Source organism: Asterias rubens, chromosome 7, assembly GCF_902459465.1.
Source record: "Asterias rubens chromosome 7, eAstRub1.3, whole genome shotgun sequence".
Taxonomy (NCBI): domain Eukaryota; kingdom Metazoa; phylum Echinodermata; class Asteroidea; order Forcipulatida; family Asteriidae; genus Asterias; species Asterias rubens.
The window spans coordinates 17407181-17422729 of record NC_047068.1 but is presented as its reverse complement, the minus strand read 5'-3'; the positions used below and the strand labels follow the sequence as shown (position 1 = coordinate 17422729).

General features: G+C 38.4%; 1 protein-coding gene across 1 annotated transcript in view; it reads right to left on the bottom strand.

Annotated features, from left to right (window-relative positions):
* The window catches only part of LOC117292168 (multidrug resistance-associated protein 1-like), a 33870-nt gene that overhangs the window by 17223 nt on the left and 1098 nt on the right, over window positions 1–15549 (bottom strand). The window contains exons 2-10 of the mRNA XM_033774107.1: window positions 8221–8394; window positions 7656–7784; window positions 6614–6751; window positions 5226–5345; window positions 4175–4236; window positions 3368–3490; window positions 2325–2621; window positions 1493–1670; window positions 468–722 (exon numbers count right to left, since the gene is read on the bottom strand). Coding sequence (XP_033629998.1) covers window positions 468–722; window positions 1493–1670; window positions 2325–2621; window positions 3368–3490; window positions 4175–4236; window positions 5226–5345; window positions 6614–6751; window positions 7656–7784; window positions 8221–8394 — 1476 coding nt within the window. The remainder of the gene's footprint in view (window positions 1–467; window positions 723–1492; window positions 1671–2324; window positions 2622–3367; window positions 3491–4174; window positions 4237–5225; window positions 5346–6613; window positions 6752–7655; window positions 7785–8220; window positions 8395–15549) is intronic.

The window sequence follows — 15549 nt, the reverse complement described above, 5'->3', positions numbered from 1 at the left end:
GCGAACAGCAAAAGAAAAGCATTTAAATATGAAAATACAATATGTACGGGCAAGTACAATGAACATTAAAAGACTACCATAAAAATCAACGATACAGCACATCGGAAGAGAAAAGGAAACAAACAAATGGATAACAAGTACAGGATATTGTGGGTTGACTAGCAAGCTCAGTGGGCAAGGGGGTACTCTTTTGGTAATAATAAATATTACTATGAGAATTGGGTATTATGAGAACTGTTTTTCCAAAATGCTGGCTATAGACGATGTGACCTCTGACGTCACTCGAAAACCATAACATGATTCGCATGCATACCGAGGGCAAAACCTTTGTGTTTTGGCAGCCAGCTAGAAAGTGTATACAATCTTACCATGACCACGCGCCTTTTGCCCGTATGCAGTGTTTTGTCAACAGAGGGCGGTTTTAATGTAAACATAGGTCACATTGTCTATAGACCCCAAATAAATACCTGCAGAGATCTGATCTTGATGGCTATGTACATATTGAGGGGAATCATAAGTGCCATTGCACCGTACCCAGCCAGGACGGCCGGCCCCAACAAACGCCACAAGAAGTACAGTGCCACCAAGATCTGGAACGGCGAGGACCAGAGAGTATTGACGAAGGTGCAGAGGTCCATTAGACGCTGAGCGTCCACTGACATCAGATTGACTATCTCTCCAGTTGTGGCTTCTTTGCGGGACGAGTTGGACAGGATCAGAGACTGTATTCATACATGCATAGACCAGACACGATCATTAAAGCTGATAGATGGTGAATTTGCATCAGGGATAAAGAATATGAGTCTGGTGGGATTCGAACCCTCGACCTGCGCAATTCTTGAGCAGTGTTTTACAAACTGACCATCAAGAAGCCCAGTAGCTAGAGACAGTTTGAATCCAATATAAAATGTTGAATTTGCATTGAGGATAAAGAATATTAATTTGGTTTTTACCCTAACACTGATGTGTGTTAGCACTGTCTGCTCAGTACTTTTCCCAATTCTGTGAACAAAAATCACAGGCATATTACTCGGTTGGGAGAGTTACTCAAAAACACTAAGCTGACAATGTTCCGAGTGCAACTAAAAAATATCCAAGTAAACTAGCCCGTAGTGTCAACATATCGTATACACCATGAACAATCAAACATACTTTAGCCAACCGAAGTAATAACAAAAATTCACAATTGAAACTCTGCATTCATCATAGTCACTGGAGCAAAGTAAGTGATGTAAATTTTCCTATTACACGTAAAACACATCTCAAAACTTTTATTCATTTTTTAATCACTAATTCATCGAAAGGAAAGCTCAGTTGGTAGAGCGCCGGTGCGTTAATCCAGAATTGGTTCAAATTCCACTCTAGTCAAGTTTTCTTTAGTAAAACATCAAATCATTTAATATATACCCAGTCAGTTTCTTTTTTAGTTTATTACTTAATATCAAATGAAGCAAACAAAGATCTCAAAACAAAACTTTATAACAATATTCACCTTTCTGTAGACAGCACCAATAATGGCCGTCCGTAGCTGCATACCAGTCACCATGCAGATTTGGAAATATTGCTGAAGTAATGAAGATTGGATCAGTGTCACACCAAGCAATAAAAACGCATACATGAAGCCTTCCCACTGGTACGCTCCCTTGTCCACTGTGAAGTTGATCAACCCTCTTTTGAAAAGACAAATTTAGGTTGCTAACATTTAATATTAATATTAATATTAAAGGAACACGTTGCAATAAGTAAATATAACTGGGGTACCCTGCTCATTTCTGCTAAACAAAGAATTGCTAAGCAATATTTCTGTATATATTTGGTTTGCGGTAACACCATGTGTGTATCTACTTGCCACGTAGATTATGGTCTTTTGAGAACTTGTCTATTGCTTTATATTCAACTACCGCGGAGTAGGTTTTCGGAAGTTTGGAGACTTTTCAATTCTAAAAAGAACTGTCCTGCTTGTTAACTAATACCTGGGCGAGAGGTAAAAAATCGGAAGGAACTAGTATAGGTTTAGTGGATTGAGGGGACTTCTCGGCATAAAACTGCACTACCACGGAGTGAGTTCTTAATTGGTCTCTCTGTTTCGACATACTTGCTCTAGTCATCGTCAGGAGATTGATGAGAACAATATTTTCTGCTTAAGAAGCTCTATGAAATTGGGCCCATAATATTAAAGTTTTATTAGCCCACGTATCTACCTAACAAGGTACTCAAGGCGCTTCGTGTATACAAACTTTCAGAAAGAAAGAATGAATGAATTCTTCGACCCAATAATGTTGCACCTTAGTTTTCAAAGGTGCTAGACACTCATAGACACTCACCTTAGCAGCTGTGGGCTTACAAACATCAACATATCATGGAGAACTTTCAAGAAAGTGCCGACGAGAAAGAAGGGTCCAAACGTCCGAGCAATCGCCTTGAAGAGAGATGCCCCGTCGCTCACATCCACCCAATCTTCTGCCCCATCAGCCCCGCCGCTGTTTGCATGACTGTCGGGAGATTGCGCTCCTGGGGAGAATGCGCTGCCGTGATCGCTTGTGGCATTACTGGATTCTTCCATTCTCTTCATAGGTACATGGCCACCACTCTTCACCTTTTTGGTGGAATGACTTGAGCTTCTATAGACAAGTATAGTAGCAATCAATATGACTATCACTAATAATTTAAGGCTGTTGCTAAGTGAAGCCTCAGACCCCTTGCAGACGTGAAATGCACCTCCAAATAATCTGCGTCTACCATTTCCACCAACTTGGGGGGCAATTTCTTTGTGTACATTTAACACCCAAAATAGGGTACAGTGTAGGTGAATATATATGCAGTGCACACCATGCAAAGGGTCAAAATTAATTTTAACATGGTGATCTAGCCGCATATCTGCCAGACAGAAAAGGTCAACGTGCTACAGTAGAATGCACTTTTGAAGATTTCATTACCAGTTTGAATGGCTTCTGACTGACACCCCTAAACGAAGATAATGTATTGACAAAGTAGGGAGAACAGGGCTAGATAGCTCATTGAAGGGCACAGTCTGTTAATCTGAAGGTCACAGGTCATTGGGCAAATAAATATCCCTCAAATATTTCTCAGCTCCTTGGGGAGTACACAGCCCTGAGCTGCCATGGCGCTCCAAAGGCTTTTTCAAACACAATACCAACCTCTACCCACGCAGGTACCCATTTACTGTATACCCCTGGGTGAGGAGAAGCAATTATAGTAAAGTATCTTGCTCAATGACCAATTGTCAAGGTTAGGATTCGAACCCCCACTCTGGTGACTCAACCAGCAGAACATGAGTTTGATGCTCTAAAATATAAACCACTCGTCCATGACAACCCATACTTTTAATTTACAGCAAACAACTTACTTGGCATTTTCCTTCCTCCATGATTGAAGAAATCTTGGCATCACTGCAGCAGCTTTATCTCTCTCCAGGAGGGACCATAAATCCTTCTCAGTCAGAGTCTTCTTGTATCCCTGAAAGACCATACTTTGTAAAGAGAACAAAGGTAATTTGTTTTAGAGGCACTTAAATTATTCAGGTGATTACTCAAAATAATTATTAGCAGAAAAACTTACTTGGTAACAAGTAATGGAGAGCTGTTGATAGTATAAAACACTGTGAGAAACGGCTCCCTCTGAAGTAACCTAGTTTTTGAGAAAGAAGTAATTTCTCACTAAAATATTTGAATTTCATTTCGAGACCTCAGAATTTGATTTTGAGGTCTCGAAATCAAGCAAAACGCACACAACTTCGTGGGACAATGGTGTTTTTTCTTTCATTATAATAACAATAATAATAATATAGGTATTTATATAGCGCCTTTAGCACAGATCAAAGCGCTGAACAATAAACAAAACAAGAACAAAGCAAAGAAAGAAAGAACAACAAAACAGCAAAGGATTAATGACGAGGCTGACTGAAAAAGTAGGTCTTAATTTTTTTTTTTAAATGGCAGTAGATGATGATTCCCTGATGAGTTTGGGTAATTTGTTCCATTCCTTCGGCCCAGCTATAGAAAAGGACTTTGAGCCGGCAGATCGAGAAGGCCTGGCTCACAGAGAAGGGATTTATCAAAGGACTTGTCCAGTCATGTAAAAATCACTGGCTTCGGGCGTGCGGTCCAATATAAAATTCATGGCCTGACACAGCAGAAGAAGTAAAGAAGACTACCTTGAGAACCAGTGAAATGTAATCTTAGAGATGAAAGAGGCAGTGGCTTCAGGGCACGCATTCTGAAGAAAAAAAATCAAAGAACAAATTTATAACAAAATGAAAGTTCAACCAGAATTTAATAAAACAATAAGGATGTATATAAGGCTGCTTTTCTGTTAATTTGGGAATGTGGGGGGTAGGGGGTGTTTTTGCAGGATGTCCTGTTGACGTAGAGGTATCTTTTCTCCCCTTCTACCTCTAGGACCCTGGTTCGAATAATGCTGGCGCACTACGTGGATTTGGTTTCCAGTCTGTACCTGACTTGCATGGGCTTTCCCTGTACTGGAACAAGTTTCTATGGTTAGTCTCCCACATCTCCAAATAGAGTTTGCAAGCAGTACTTCAAAAAGCAACTTCTTCTTCTCAACACAGTTAAATATAACTAGGTGCTTTATGAAAGTTTACTTAAATTGCCATGTGACTCAATATTAATAAAAAATTTTAGTTTAAGATGGTTATTTTTCTATTAAATTGTAATTATTGACTTATCAGGTTATGAATAATTATTTAATTAAATTATTCAGGAATAAACCAGATAATAAATATTGCTTGTTTATTTATTTATAAAACTCATGATTGTAACTTCATATTAAAAAAAAGGTTTAAGAGGCCAGACCCTGTACAAGCCTATAAGCTTCCTGTCTACGACCTCCCCATAATATTATTAAGTGCTATAATAACATGTGGTACTTTTCCCTTACATTGTACCTACACTAACGGTATGGAAATAAACCTGAATCTGAACTGAGACTGTCTTCCATCTCTCCGTTTGGGTTCTTGGCTAGGACAGGGATTAAGTTCGCTTGTCCTTGGCTTCACAAACAGAACGAACTAACTTAAATAAATAGACATGTTCTAGCGATCTCATTACCAGTCCATATATGTTTATAGTATTTGGCAAGCTTCACGTCGATAAAATCTACTCTTTGCTTTAATGCAATACTCAAGTATCACCGATAGTATGAAATTCTCTAGAAATCTATCTGCCCATTTTGGGCTAATTTCTCACCGTGTCTGACACAATTGAATATTCCGGATGGTCGTCCTTGATTGCTGAACAAACAAGTTGAACTAGCCCCAGAGCATAGAAAATGTAAAATGTCACAAACCGGATCAGGTCAAACTGTGTCTGGAAATAAAAATCAAGAAGAAATGTTTGGATAAATGGAAAAAACCTTTATCTCAAAAAGTTGCCTTGAAAAACAAGTTACTCTATTAGATGCAGATTTGATAAAGACAAGCCTACTTATTTAATGCTGAATATATTTGGTTGCAATTCACAAGGGAAATTGACTGGGCAAATTGAAACAAAGTTATTGACAAAATAAGGAGACTCCGACATAAGTGTTACATGTAGATATAGCTCAGTCAGCAGAGCACAAGGCTGTCAATTCTGAAGTAGCAGGTTCAAATCCTGTTCCATTCAATTTGTCTTTGCTCAACCCAAAATTTGTTTGTGTTTAACTCTATGAATTTAAGGATTGCTCGTAAAATAATCCACATAATGCAATGTATTTTTGGACACCCAAATAAATCAACAGCTTTAAGTCTGCTATCCGAAAGACAAAACAACGATGGTTATTAAGTGTATTGCTAGAATAACACAAGGGTCAAGACTTGGACATGAAACCTACACACTGCTGATCAGAATCCACCAAGCTTGAGTCTGGTGATGAGCCTGACCAATCAGCAGTACTACACCACTGGCATGTATTGGTAATGAGCAATGCAGCCAATGGAAGTAACAGCCAGGACCTCCCCCCCCCCCCTTTTACGGCAGTCAGGTTGCCTATGTCTTCCACCTCTTAGCCTTTTGTCAAGACCTTCGTGGCTTGGACAGCTTCGTAGAGCCTCGGTCCAAAGCGACTCGAACAGGAGACCATTAACGCGAGTGGGGAAGCCACGAGGGCCTTTTCCAATTTTTTTTCCAAGAGGATAGCAAAAGTTCAAACCAATCAGAAGCAACGGATGTCAGGGGGTCAGCATACACTGTACGTTAATGTACATTTCAAACTCCATGAATAACTCATCGACAAAACTGCAAAACAAGTTGGAAAATGCTCGTGAGTGGTCTCCTGGTTCAGTTGATTGGGACCGCGGCTCTACGAAGCAGTCCAAGCCACAAAGGCCTGGACAAAAGGCTATCCACCTCTGGGACCCCGATTCATAGGTTGCTTGTTTGGGACTGCAGACCCTTATCTGACTGCATGGGTTTTCCCTGGAATAATTCACTGGGGTTTTCCTCCAAAATCTAAAATTTGAACTTCTTCAATGTCTTCTCTCTGTTAATATCTTGGCTAGTTTAGTGATTAAGTTTGCTTTCCTAAAAGTCCTTGGCTTAACAATCAGAGTTAATAAAATAATAAACAAAATGGTGTGGTGAATTGTATAGCGTACCTGCTCCAGTGCTGTGTATATTTTGGATATGAACTCCACAATACCACAGAGAGCCAGAATACACCAAAATACAAACAGCATCCATGATGACTGGACTCCTTTCACTCTCTCAATCTGGATGATTAGAAACACCACGATCTGGAAAAGACAGATTCCGACAAGGCAAAAGAGAAAGAGAAAAAAAAGGATCAGTTTCCCTTTGAAAGACACTGAACACTATTGGTAATAGTCAAAGACCAGTCCTCTCACTTGGTGTATCTCAACACAAAATAAAAAACCTGTGAAAATTTGAACTCAATTGGCTGAGGTCTCAAAATCAAATACTTTAGTGAAAAATTACTTTTTTCGCAGAGGGAGCCGTTTCTCACAATGTTTATATACTATCAACAGCTCTCCATTGCTTGTTACCAAGTTAGTTTTTATGCCCACAATTATTTTAGGTAATTACCATTAGTGTCTAGTGCCTTTAAAAAAGTACCAAAACATGTCAGTTGATGTCACAACTAACTGAACACAAGTAGATATGATATAGTTTGGAAATCTTAGATACATGTAGAACTCTTGGCTGTGCTCCGTGGTCATGATGGGTTGATGTGGCTGGCAGCCAAAGGCACCCTTACATGCCTGCTTCTGAAACGCGTTGTAGCAATTCAGCTCTTAGCTGCGAGTAAGGATGATTACAGCCCTCATCCCCTTGGAGTCATTCATTCCAACAAATAACATATTGACCCAATTCACCTGACGTCATCATCAGAATAATCTAGGGTGCGCCATTTTGGTGGTCAATGTCACTGTGTGATTCAGTGCACATTTTAGGCCACGCGATGTTTACACATTAACCTATGTATTGGCCACCAAAATGGTGAGCGTGGCACAGTCGCCACATGTGACGTGCATACAAGGGGTCAATAGAGGGATTTGGGAGGGTATGGGTTAATTATTAATTATTCCTGACTTAACCATTTATTCCTGCAATAGAAAAATCAATTGACATAATTGAGTAGGATTTTATTCAAAAATGACGCTGGTGTTTTTTTCTTACCATGGTAAGAGCTGTCAGTGCTGGTGTGAGAAGGTAAACTGCCGCTACTTGTTGAGTTGGTGAGATGATTTCAGAGATGGCTAATCCTACATCAACCACTGGAAGCAATATCATAAGGGCACTCAGAACCTACACAGGCAGAAAGCAGCAGGAGTTATGTTTTTTCAGTCATTTACATTTTATTTTAAAACGCTGCAATTTGCAGGCCCTAAAACCATTCTAAACAATACACACCAAATGGAACTGGTTGTTGTAATCTGTTGCATTCGGCAGTCAACTCAGGTGTCATTCTTTGACTGAATTTGTTGCATTCAGCAGGAAAGTGACTTCATATTGGTGTTGCATATTGTTGAACTTGGCAGTCAACTTTGGTGCACTTGGCAGAGTTCATCGTCCAAAAATATTTGCAGCGTAAAAACAAATCACTTACTGTGGCATAGTAACAAGGCTTCAAGAAAAACAGAACACAGCTACAGAGACTTAGAAAGGTACTACAATCCAGCTGAAATAACATTATCAATGTTTCAGTTTTCCAGACAAGAGGAATTTGGAATTTGGAATTTACCGTTTTGATCCTGTGTAGGCAAGAGACTTTGATATAGCCTTGATCGTTTGTCTTGATGTAGTAGAGATAGAAAGGCATGACCAGCCAGATGAAGAGTAGTGGGAGCCATGACAGCACTGTTTCTTGGAAACAGGGCGACAAGTCCGGATGGCTGGAGTTCAATAGAGCCGGTTCCTGCAAAAACACACACAAGGATATAGGTGAAAAAAAGAGAACAAGCAAGAGCTATATGATTTGAGGCATTGCATGCGTGAGGTATCAATGAATGTTTGGTTTGCAATTACACCATGTGTGTATTCACTTGCCAGGTAGAGTTTGTTCTTAGAGAACTGTCTTTCTTTATTCTACTACCATGGAGTAGATTTATCGGATGTTCGGGAGACTTCTCAGTTCTGAAAAGAACTTTCCTGTTTTTTAAGTACTACCAGGGCGGAAGGTATAGAAAGTTGGCTGGGACTACTATATTTTAGCGCCATGGAGAAAGGAAGTTTTTTTAGCTTAAAGGATTGTAATTAGCTGCACTACCACGTAAGAGTAGTTAATTAACTGCACTACAGTATGTAGCAAGAGCTACATGGTCGCATTATATAGGATTTGTACCGGTTTAAAGGCTAGATCGATTGTTGTTAATCCCAAAGGTGTCAAACATCATTTAAAGGTGCATTCAAGTATTGCATTTAGTTTTAGTGTGCAAGTACTAACATAAAGTTTATTAAACAAAATTCAATAAAAACATACTGGCACACTTTATAAAAAAGAAAGCCCTATCGATCTGGGATTCGTTGAAATTTGAGAAGATATTGAATGAAAGACCCTTCAACGCATCACCTCAAATAGCAGTGCCTGGGTAAAAGCACCTTTGGTAAAATGTTTCAAGAGACAATTATAATAATTATCACATAAAGACTGTACTGTAAGGACTAGGAAACAAGTCTACGGTTTATCTGGACGAACAGTGCTTATGGGGAGCAACGCAGACCGGGAGGTGCCGATAGCATGCATGCTTACATTAGTTCACTTGTGGACAAGTCGTTATTGGTCCCACGCGGTGAGGTAGTGAGTTGTCACTGCTCTAGCACGAACTGGTTGCCGACTGATGGGGAGTAGAAGTCGGGCAGCGCGCAGTAGTCGCGCAACCAGCAGTTACAATGTAGCGCGGAGAGCACCGCTGCAACTCGACTATCTCACCGCATGGGACCATAAACGACTTGTCCACAAGTGTAGTTCAGCTGCTAAGGCCGATTAGGCACTTTGTGGTAAAAGTATGAAAATTTCTACAGTTATTGTATATACCTAAAGATCATTTTTAGACGTGGACTCATCTCGGATCTTGCTCATTCTAGGGGCGGGGCCATGTTTTAAGAAAGCGGGGGTAACAACTTTAAATATTCCAGCAAACATACAACTGTACTACCCTGATAGTGGCCAGTACCGTATGAGCACTAAGTGTGTTTTATTGGCCATAATAATACTGGTCTCAAGAGTGTTGGCTCATTTACAGTATTTGCACATTGGCAATTAATCGGCCCAGTACAGTTGCCATAACCCACCCAGTACAGGCCCAATTATGTTCATGCCGATGCTGGTACTTCTGTATTGAGCCATACAGTACATGTATGTCACTATTTGCCCAGTGCCCGTTATCTCGCCAGATATGGCCCACTGCTGGCAGAAGGTTGGCCCAATACTCTTTGCACATTGGTATTTAATTGGCCCAGTACAGTTTAAATTAGTAACACTCGTGCCAATGCTGGCACTGTATTTTGCCAACACAGTATGCCACTATTGGCCCAGAATTGGCACATTACTGGGCAGATTGTTCAGTGTGTAATTATTAATACGTTAATTAATTAAATCTACTACTAATTGCACCTTTAAATACATTGTATATGTGAATCTACTCTAAGAAACACACAATACAAACAGCCTACAGCCTAATGCTCTACCTATATGCTGTTTTAAGCACTGAATGATATACAGTATGTTGTTCAACTTCCATTTAATTTGTTCCCATGGTTGTGATATTGATTATCAATTGTCCCAAATTATTACATTGCGATCAAAAAAGTAAAAAAAGGCTTGTCAAATAGTATCTACAATTTTAGGGGAAAAAACAAAACCCTAAACAAATTACATTACTTATAAGTTTTTTAAAATGTCACAATCTTAAGCCATCTTTTGGCATGGCTTTGACACCCTGTTTTGAAATTTGCATATTTTGACCAACGTTGGTTCAATGCCGGCCCAATGGTGAACCGCTACAAAAACCAGTGCTGTACTGGCCTAGAAAAGGTTTTATATATACCATATTTTTGCCAAATTTGTGTGCAGCTACAAAACCAGTATGGCCCAGAAAAGGTTTTCCATAACATTTTGCCAAAATGGTGTGCTGTGATGCTTAAAAAAAAAGGTATTGGCCCAGAAAAGATTTTCCATACCATTTTGCCAAAATGGTGTGTCGCTACAAAACCAGTAGGCCTATTCGCTCAATAGAGGTTTTCTACCATTTTGCCAAAATGGTGTGCAGCTACAAAACCAGTAGGCCTATTCGCTCAATAGAGGTTTTCTACCATTTTGCCAAAATGGTGTGCAGCTACAACACCAGTAGGCCTATTCGCTCAATAGAGGTTTTCTACCATTTTGCCAAAATGGTGTGTCGCTACAAAACCAGTAGGCCTATTCGCTCAATAGAGGTTTTCTACCATTTTGCCAAAATGGTGTGTCGCTACAAAACCAGTAGGTCTATTCGCCCAATAGAGGTTTTCTCAAAACCAGTAGACAAGATGTCAGAAAGTAAAACTTTCATTAACAGACCAAAATTTAACCAGCATTTTAACTTGCAGTTTGTCATTAGTCTCAATAACTTTACAGCGAATTTTCACAATTTATAAAACTTAATTAATATTTAAATTAGATAATAGAACTAGCTGTTGCAATTTGCAATGAATTTACCAGCCAAAAGGACCTGCTGGTATGCGCAAAATTGTTAATTACCTGACGTTAAATTTTGTTTGAATTAATTGACTTTTACTGCTGTATTCTTCATTTATTTCTTGTTTTTATATCATGGACAATTACACTTTATTGTAATGTACTTTTTTATTGCAAAGTAATTTCATATAAGTTTACTTTATTTGATATATTTTTGGCATTTTTATAGTTTTAATTATGTTATCCTGATACAATGGCGACACTCCTCAAGAACTATACAGAATGAATCGTTATGGGTTTTTTTGTGCTTTCAAACAGTTGCTGGCAGTGTAGTCCAGAAACTTATCTGTATTAAATGGATGGAAGTGTCGTGGCCGTGCGGTTAAGAGCACAAATTCAAACTCTGGTGTGTCTGATCAGCAGAGTGTGGGTTCGAATCCCCAGCAGTGACACTTGTGTCCTTAAAGTCACCCGGAAATAGAATTTGTTCTTCTTCAAACAGTAGAGTATATGTTTCTCAACAATAAAATAATTTTTTGAGTAATTGTTTTTTAATGCTTTATATATTTAAAAAAAATTAAGTTGTCAATCGAGGCAGACTTTGCCTCGATCGAACATCGAACACACGTACGTGCTAGTACATTCAAGTCCTAGTCGCGAGTTTGTACTTTCGAAAAAGTTTTTTTCTTGCATTCTTCCGGCAATGTCAACCAGGGGCATTGTCAGTTTGCAAGTCTTTTCCAGTGCTGTTCAGCAAACACTTCGAGCCATCGTGCTTCGAGAATCTGGAATACACTATATATGTTTACATGAAGAGGAAGGTTCTTTTCTAAAACATGATGCCATCCCAACAGTTTTTCCAGCTAGTGGGGAAGTTGAAGAAGGTACCTGAAAGCTGAACGAAACTAAAGGAGCATTTGCCTAACGTGAAAAAAATTAGGTATTGTTTCAACTTTGAGGGCATATTTTTAGCGTGCGCCAAGCGTCACTTTCTTGTGTTGGCACTGCATTCAAATCATCGCGCCTCGATTGATGTCAGAAACAGCGCCCTCTCGGGTCGGGCTTGTTTTCAAATTTGTAAATAACATGGAAACTAATTTTAAAAACCCTAGTTAATTGTTTATTCATATTCCACTCATCAAAACACACATTTTAGTGACAAAAGCAATATTTTGACAAAATACCACTTCCGGGTGACTTTAAGCAAGACCCTTTACCATTGCTTTGTCCTTCGGATGGGACGTAAAGCCGTTGGTCCCATGTGTTGTGTAACCCATGTAAAAGAACCCAGAGCACTTAACGAAAAGAGAAGGGATTCTCCCAAGTGTTCCTGGTTGTGGCTGCTTCATGCGTCGTAGCACCTTGTAAACCCTTACAAGTGCTACATACGTACTTGGGTCTCAGAATCCGTCACTGCAATAACCTATCTTTCTGAAAGTTTGTATATTCTCAGCGCCTTGAGTACCTTGTTTGGTACATGTAGATACGTGCGCTATATAAGGCTTGGGTATTACTGGCCCGAGACCAGACTTGTATTGTACTGCAGTACTGATTTAGTGTTGGCTCATTTACAATATTGAAATGTAATGTTAAAATAATTGCATCAACACATGTACAGTTAGCACTTTATATTTGGACAATTATTGCCCCCAAAATCACAATATTAAATAAAAATCAATAACATTATTAAATACTAGGACACAAGTCGGCAGACACCAGTTTGAAACTTTGAAGGATCGTTGGATACAGACATCAAGAATTTCCATAATAACTTTAAGAATTTCCATAATAACTTTAAGAATTTCCATAATAACAGCACAGCACATAATTATAACAATGTATCTTCACACGATTAAAATAAAACATAGATCAAAGTTCTCGCATTTCTCCAGCTCCTATGTAAAAAAAGCAACAGTTTAAATGATTTAATATAACTTTCAGATAATCTTGATAATAATAATAGCCGAGGTAAAAGGAAAACTAAATAATTTTGAAGCGTATTTGTGTGGATCATTGTATTCTACTTTTACAACATCTTTCTAATCGTATGCATTTTACAGCAAACAGTTACAGATACTTTTCAAAGACCAACTCAACTTGACTGATCCAAGGCAACGAGTTCCTTTAATTACAATACTTATAAACAGTGTCCATTGGAAAAAGAAAATAACAATTATACCAGGGGTCTATTTCACAAAGAGTCAGGACTAGTCATAAGAGACAATTAAAAACATATGAGTAGTCTTAAATTAGAACAAGTAACTTGTCCTAACTTGAGATAAGACTAGCCCTAACTTCCTTGAAATCCACCAATAGAAGTACAATGTACTTAATCAACATAAATAAACAGAACAAAAACAAACAACTATTTGTTCTTACTTTGCAAGTAGAAAGCATCAGTTTAGATATAAAATCCCAAGGCACTGTCGCTCAGAATAAACAAATCCACTTACGTGTGTGGTGTGACTGTATGTCAAAACATGTACCGGGTATGTATGCACTAGTACATGCACTTTATGTGTGCCTGTGGAGAGAAAGCCACAGTACCAGAGCACTCAGACAAGTGTTTCTATTGGCTGTTGAATTTCCACATTACTTTCATTGGTCGATTTTGCCCTACACTGCCAGAGCGGTGTAAAAAGTAAGTAAACGTTAGTCGTCGGTGGCGATTTCTCATTAATTATGCGTCGTTTTTCTTGCCGGACAATATGAAAGGATTTTTTTAAATTTCAACATATTTGTATCTGAAAGCATAAATGCTGCAAAAGATGTGTCCCAAACTGGATCACATAGCAGGGGAGATAAATTACGCCAAGAAGTCGACTTGTTATTTTATCAGAGTCAACTTGGTGAGCTAAATTATAATGTTGCCAAGTAGTCAACTGATTGTTTTGAATAGAAATACCACAAAATAAGTCGTCTTGATGTGATCAATTATGTTTGTAACTCAATATGTGGGATGGCATCCTGGAGCTCTGTAGCTGCATTATGAAACAGCTAAATATAAATAATTATTAAAATATCTAAATAATAATGGAAATATTTCGATTTATCCTGCCATTTACTTTTCACTAATTTTGTTTACCAAAGGATTATCTCATATTTGGGTAAAAACGAATAAAAACATTGTTGCAGGATCCGGAAGTTGGTCCAATTAATTAATTTAAATAAAACCATATTAAATAAAAAAATATATATAAAAAGTCAAATAAATAAATAAAATAAAAACAAAAAAATCGCTCATGTCGTTGTGGGGAGCCTTTCTTTAAAGTTCAACTTATATTAGGGAGTCCGGCAATATATGCCTTTTTTCACAAAACCTCAACAACTTTTATACCATTGGAAAGAGGATGGCAAGAGCAAACCAATGGTTTTTATTTTATTTCAATAGCTATAATGCTCATTTAGAAATGGCAGAGGGACGTTTTGAGTCTGTCAATTTCTTACTGATTAAAAGAGTGTGGAAACTGCTCCTGATTTATAATAACAAGAGCATATCAGAGACATAATAACTTTGACAAAATTGATTTCAGTATTCACACCAATGGGAAAATAGGTGATAATTGTGTCTTGTTTACATATTTTAAAGCCTAATTGTATTCAAAAAAAGGTTAACAAATAAAAATACATGTAGCGAAAACAAAATAATGCGTTTGCAAAGCGATACGACAGGTTCAAAATATGAACCTGGGAATTCGCTCCAAGATCTGGTAAGTTTTTGTCAATTTTTCTTCGAAAAATTTTCCTAAATGATGTTTTGAGTATTATGGCAGGCTGCAATTAGACATTGCGGATTAAGTTCGTACCCTCAGAATTTGTGTCATGATTTTTGAAAGTGGTAAAAATGGGGCAAATCTGGTGACTAGCTTTCGAAATTGTATGTGTTGGACCAGATTAACCATTGCCGCTCGAACCGAACTCGTAACCCTCCGGCCTGGCGGCCGTCGGGAGGAGGGTTACATTATCGCAACTACCATTTTGACAGACTCGCTATTTTTTATTAATAATTATGTAGGCTAGTTTATAGAAACAGCTAATATGATATCGTAGCGTCATCTGTATCGACCCTCATATGTTTTCGAACCCCAACTTTGATTACCGTTTACCGCAAGATTGTGCAAGCTGCACCGTTGACAGAAGAGAAGCTATGCAGTTTACTCACGGTCTGTATTTTCATCAGGCTTAATCATGCTGAGAATAAAGTTTCATGTCGTTGGTTATGCTCAAACATTTATAAAATGATTGATTTTTAGTACAAATCACTAGTGCATTATTATGCCAACATTCAAATGAGTCAAAGAAACATCATCCAACCTCGAAAGTTCAAAACAAAATTACTCTCTGCTAGATTGAGTTTCATTCTGCTTTAGTCACTAGATGGATCACGTGAGGTGGTTA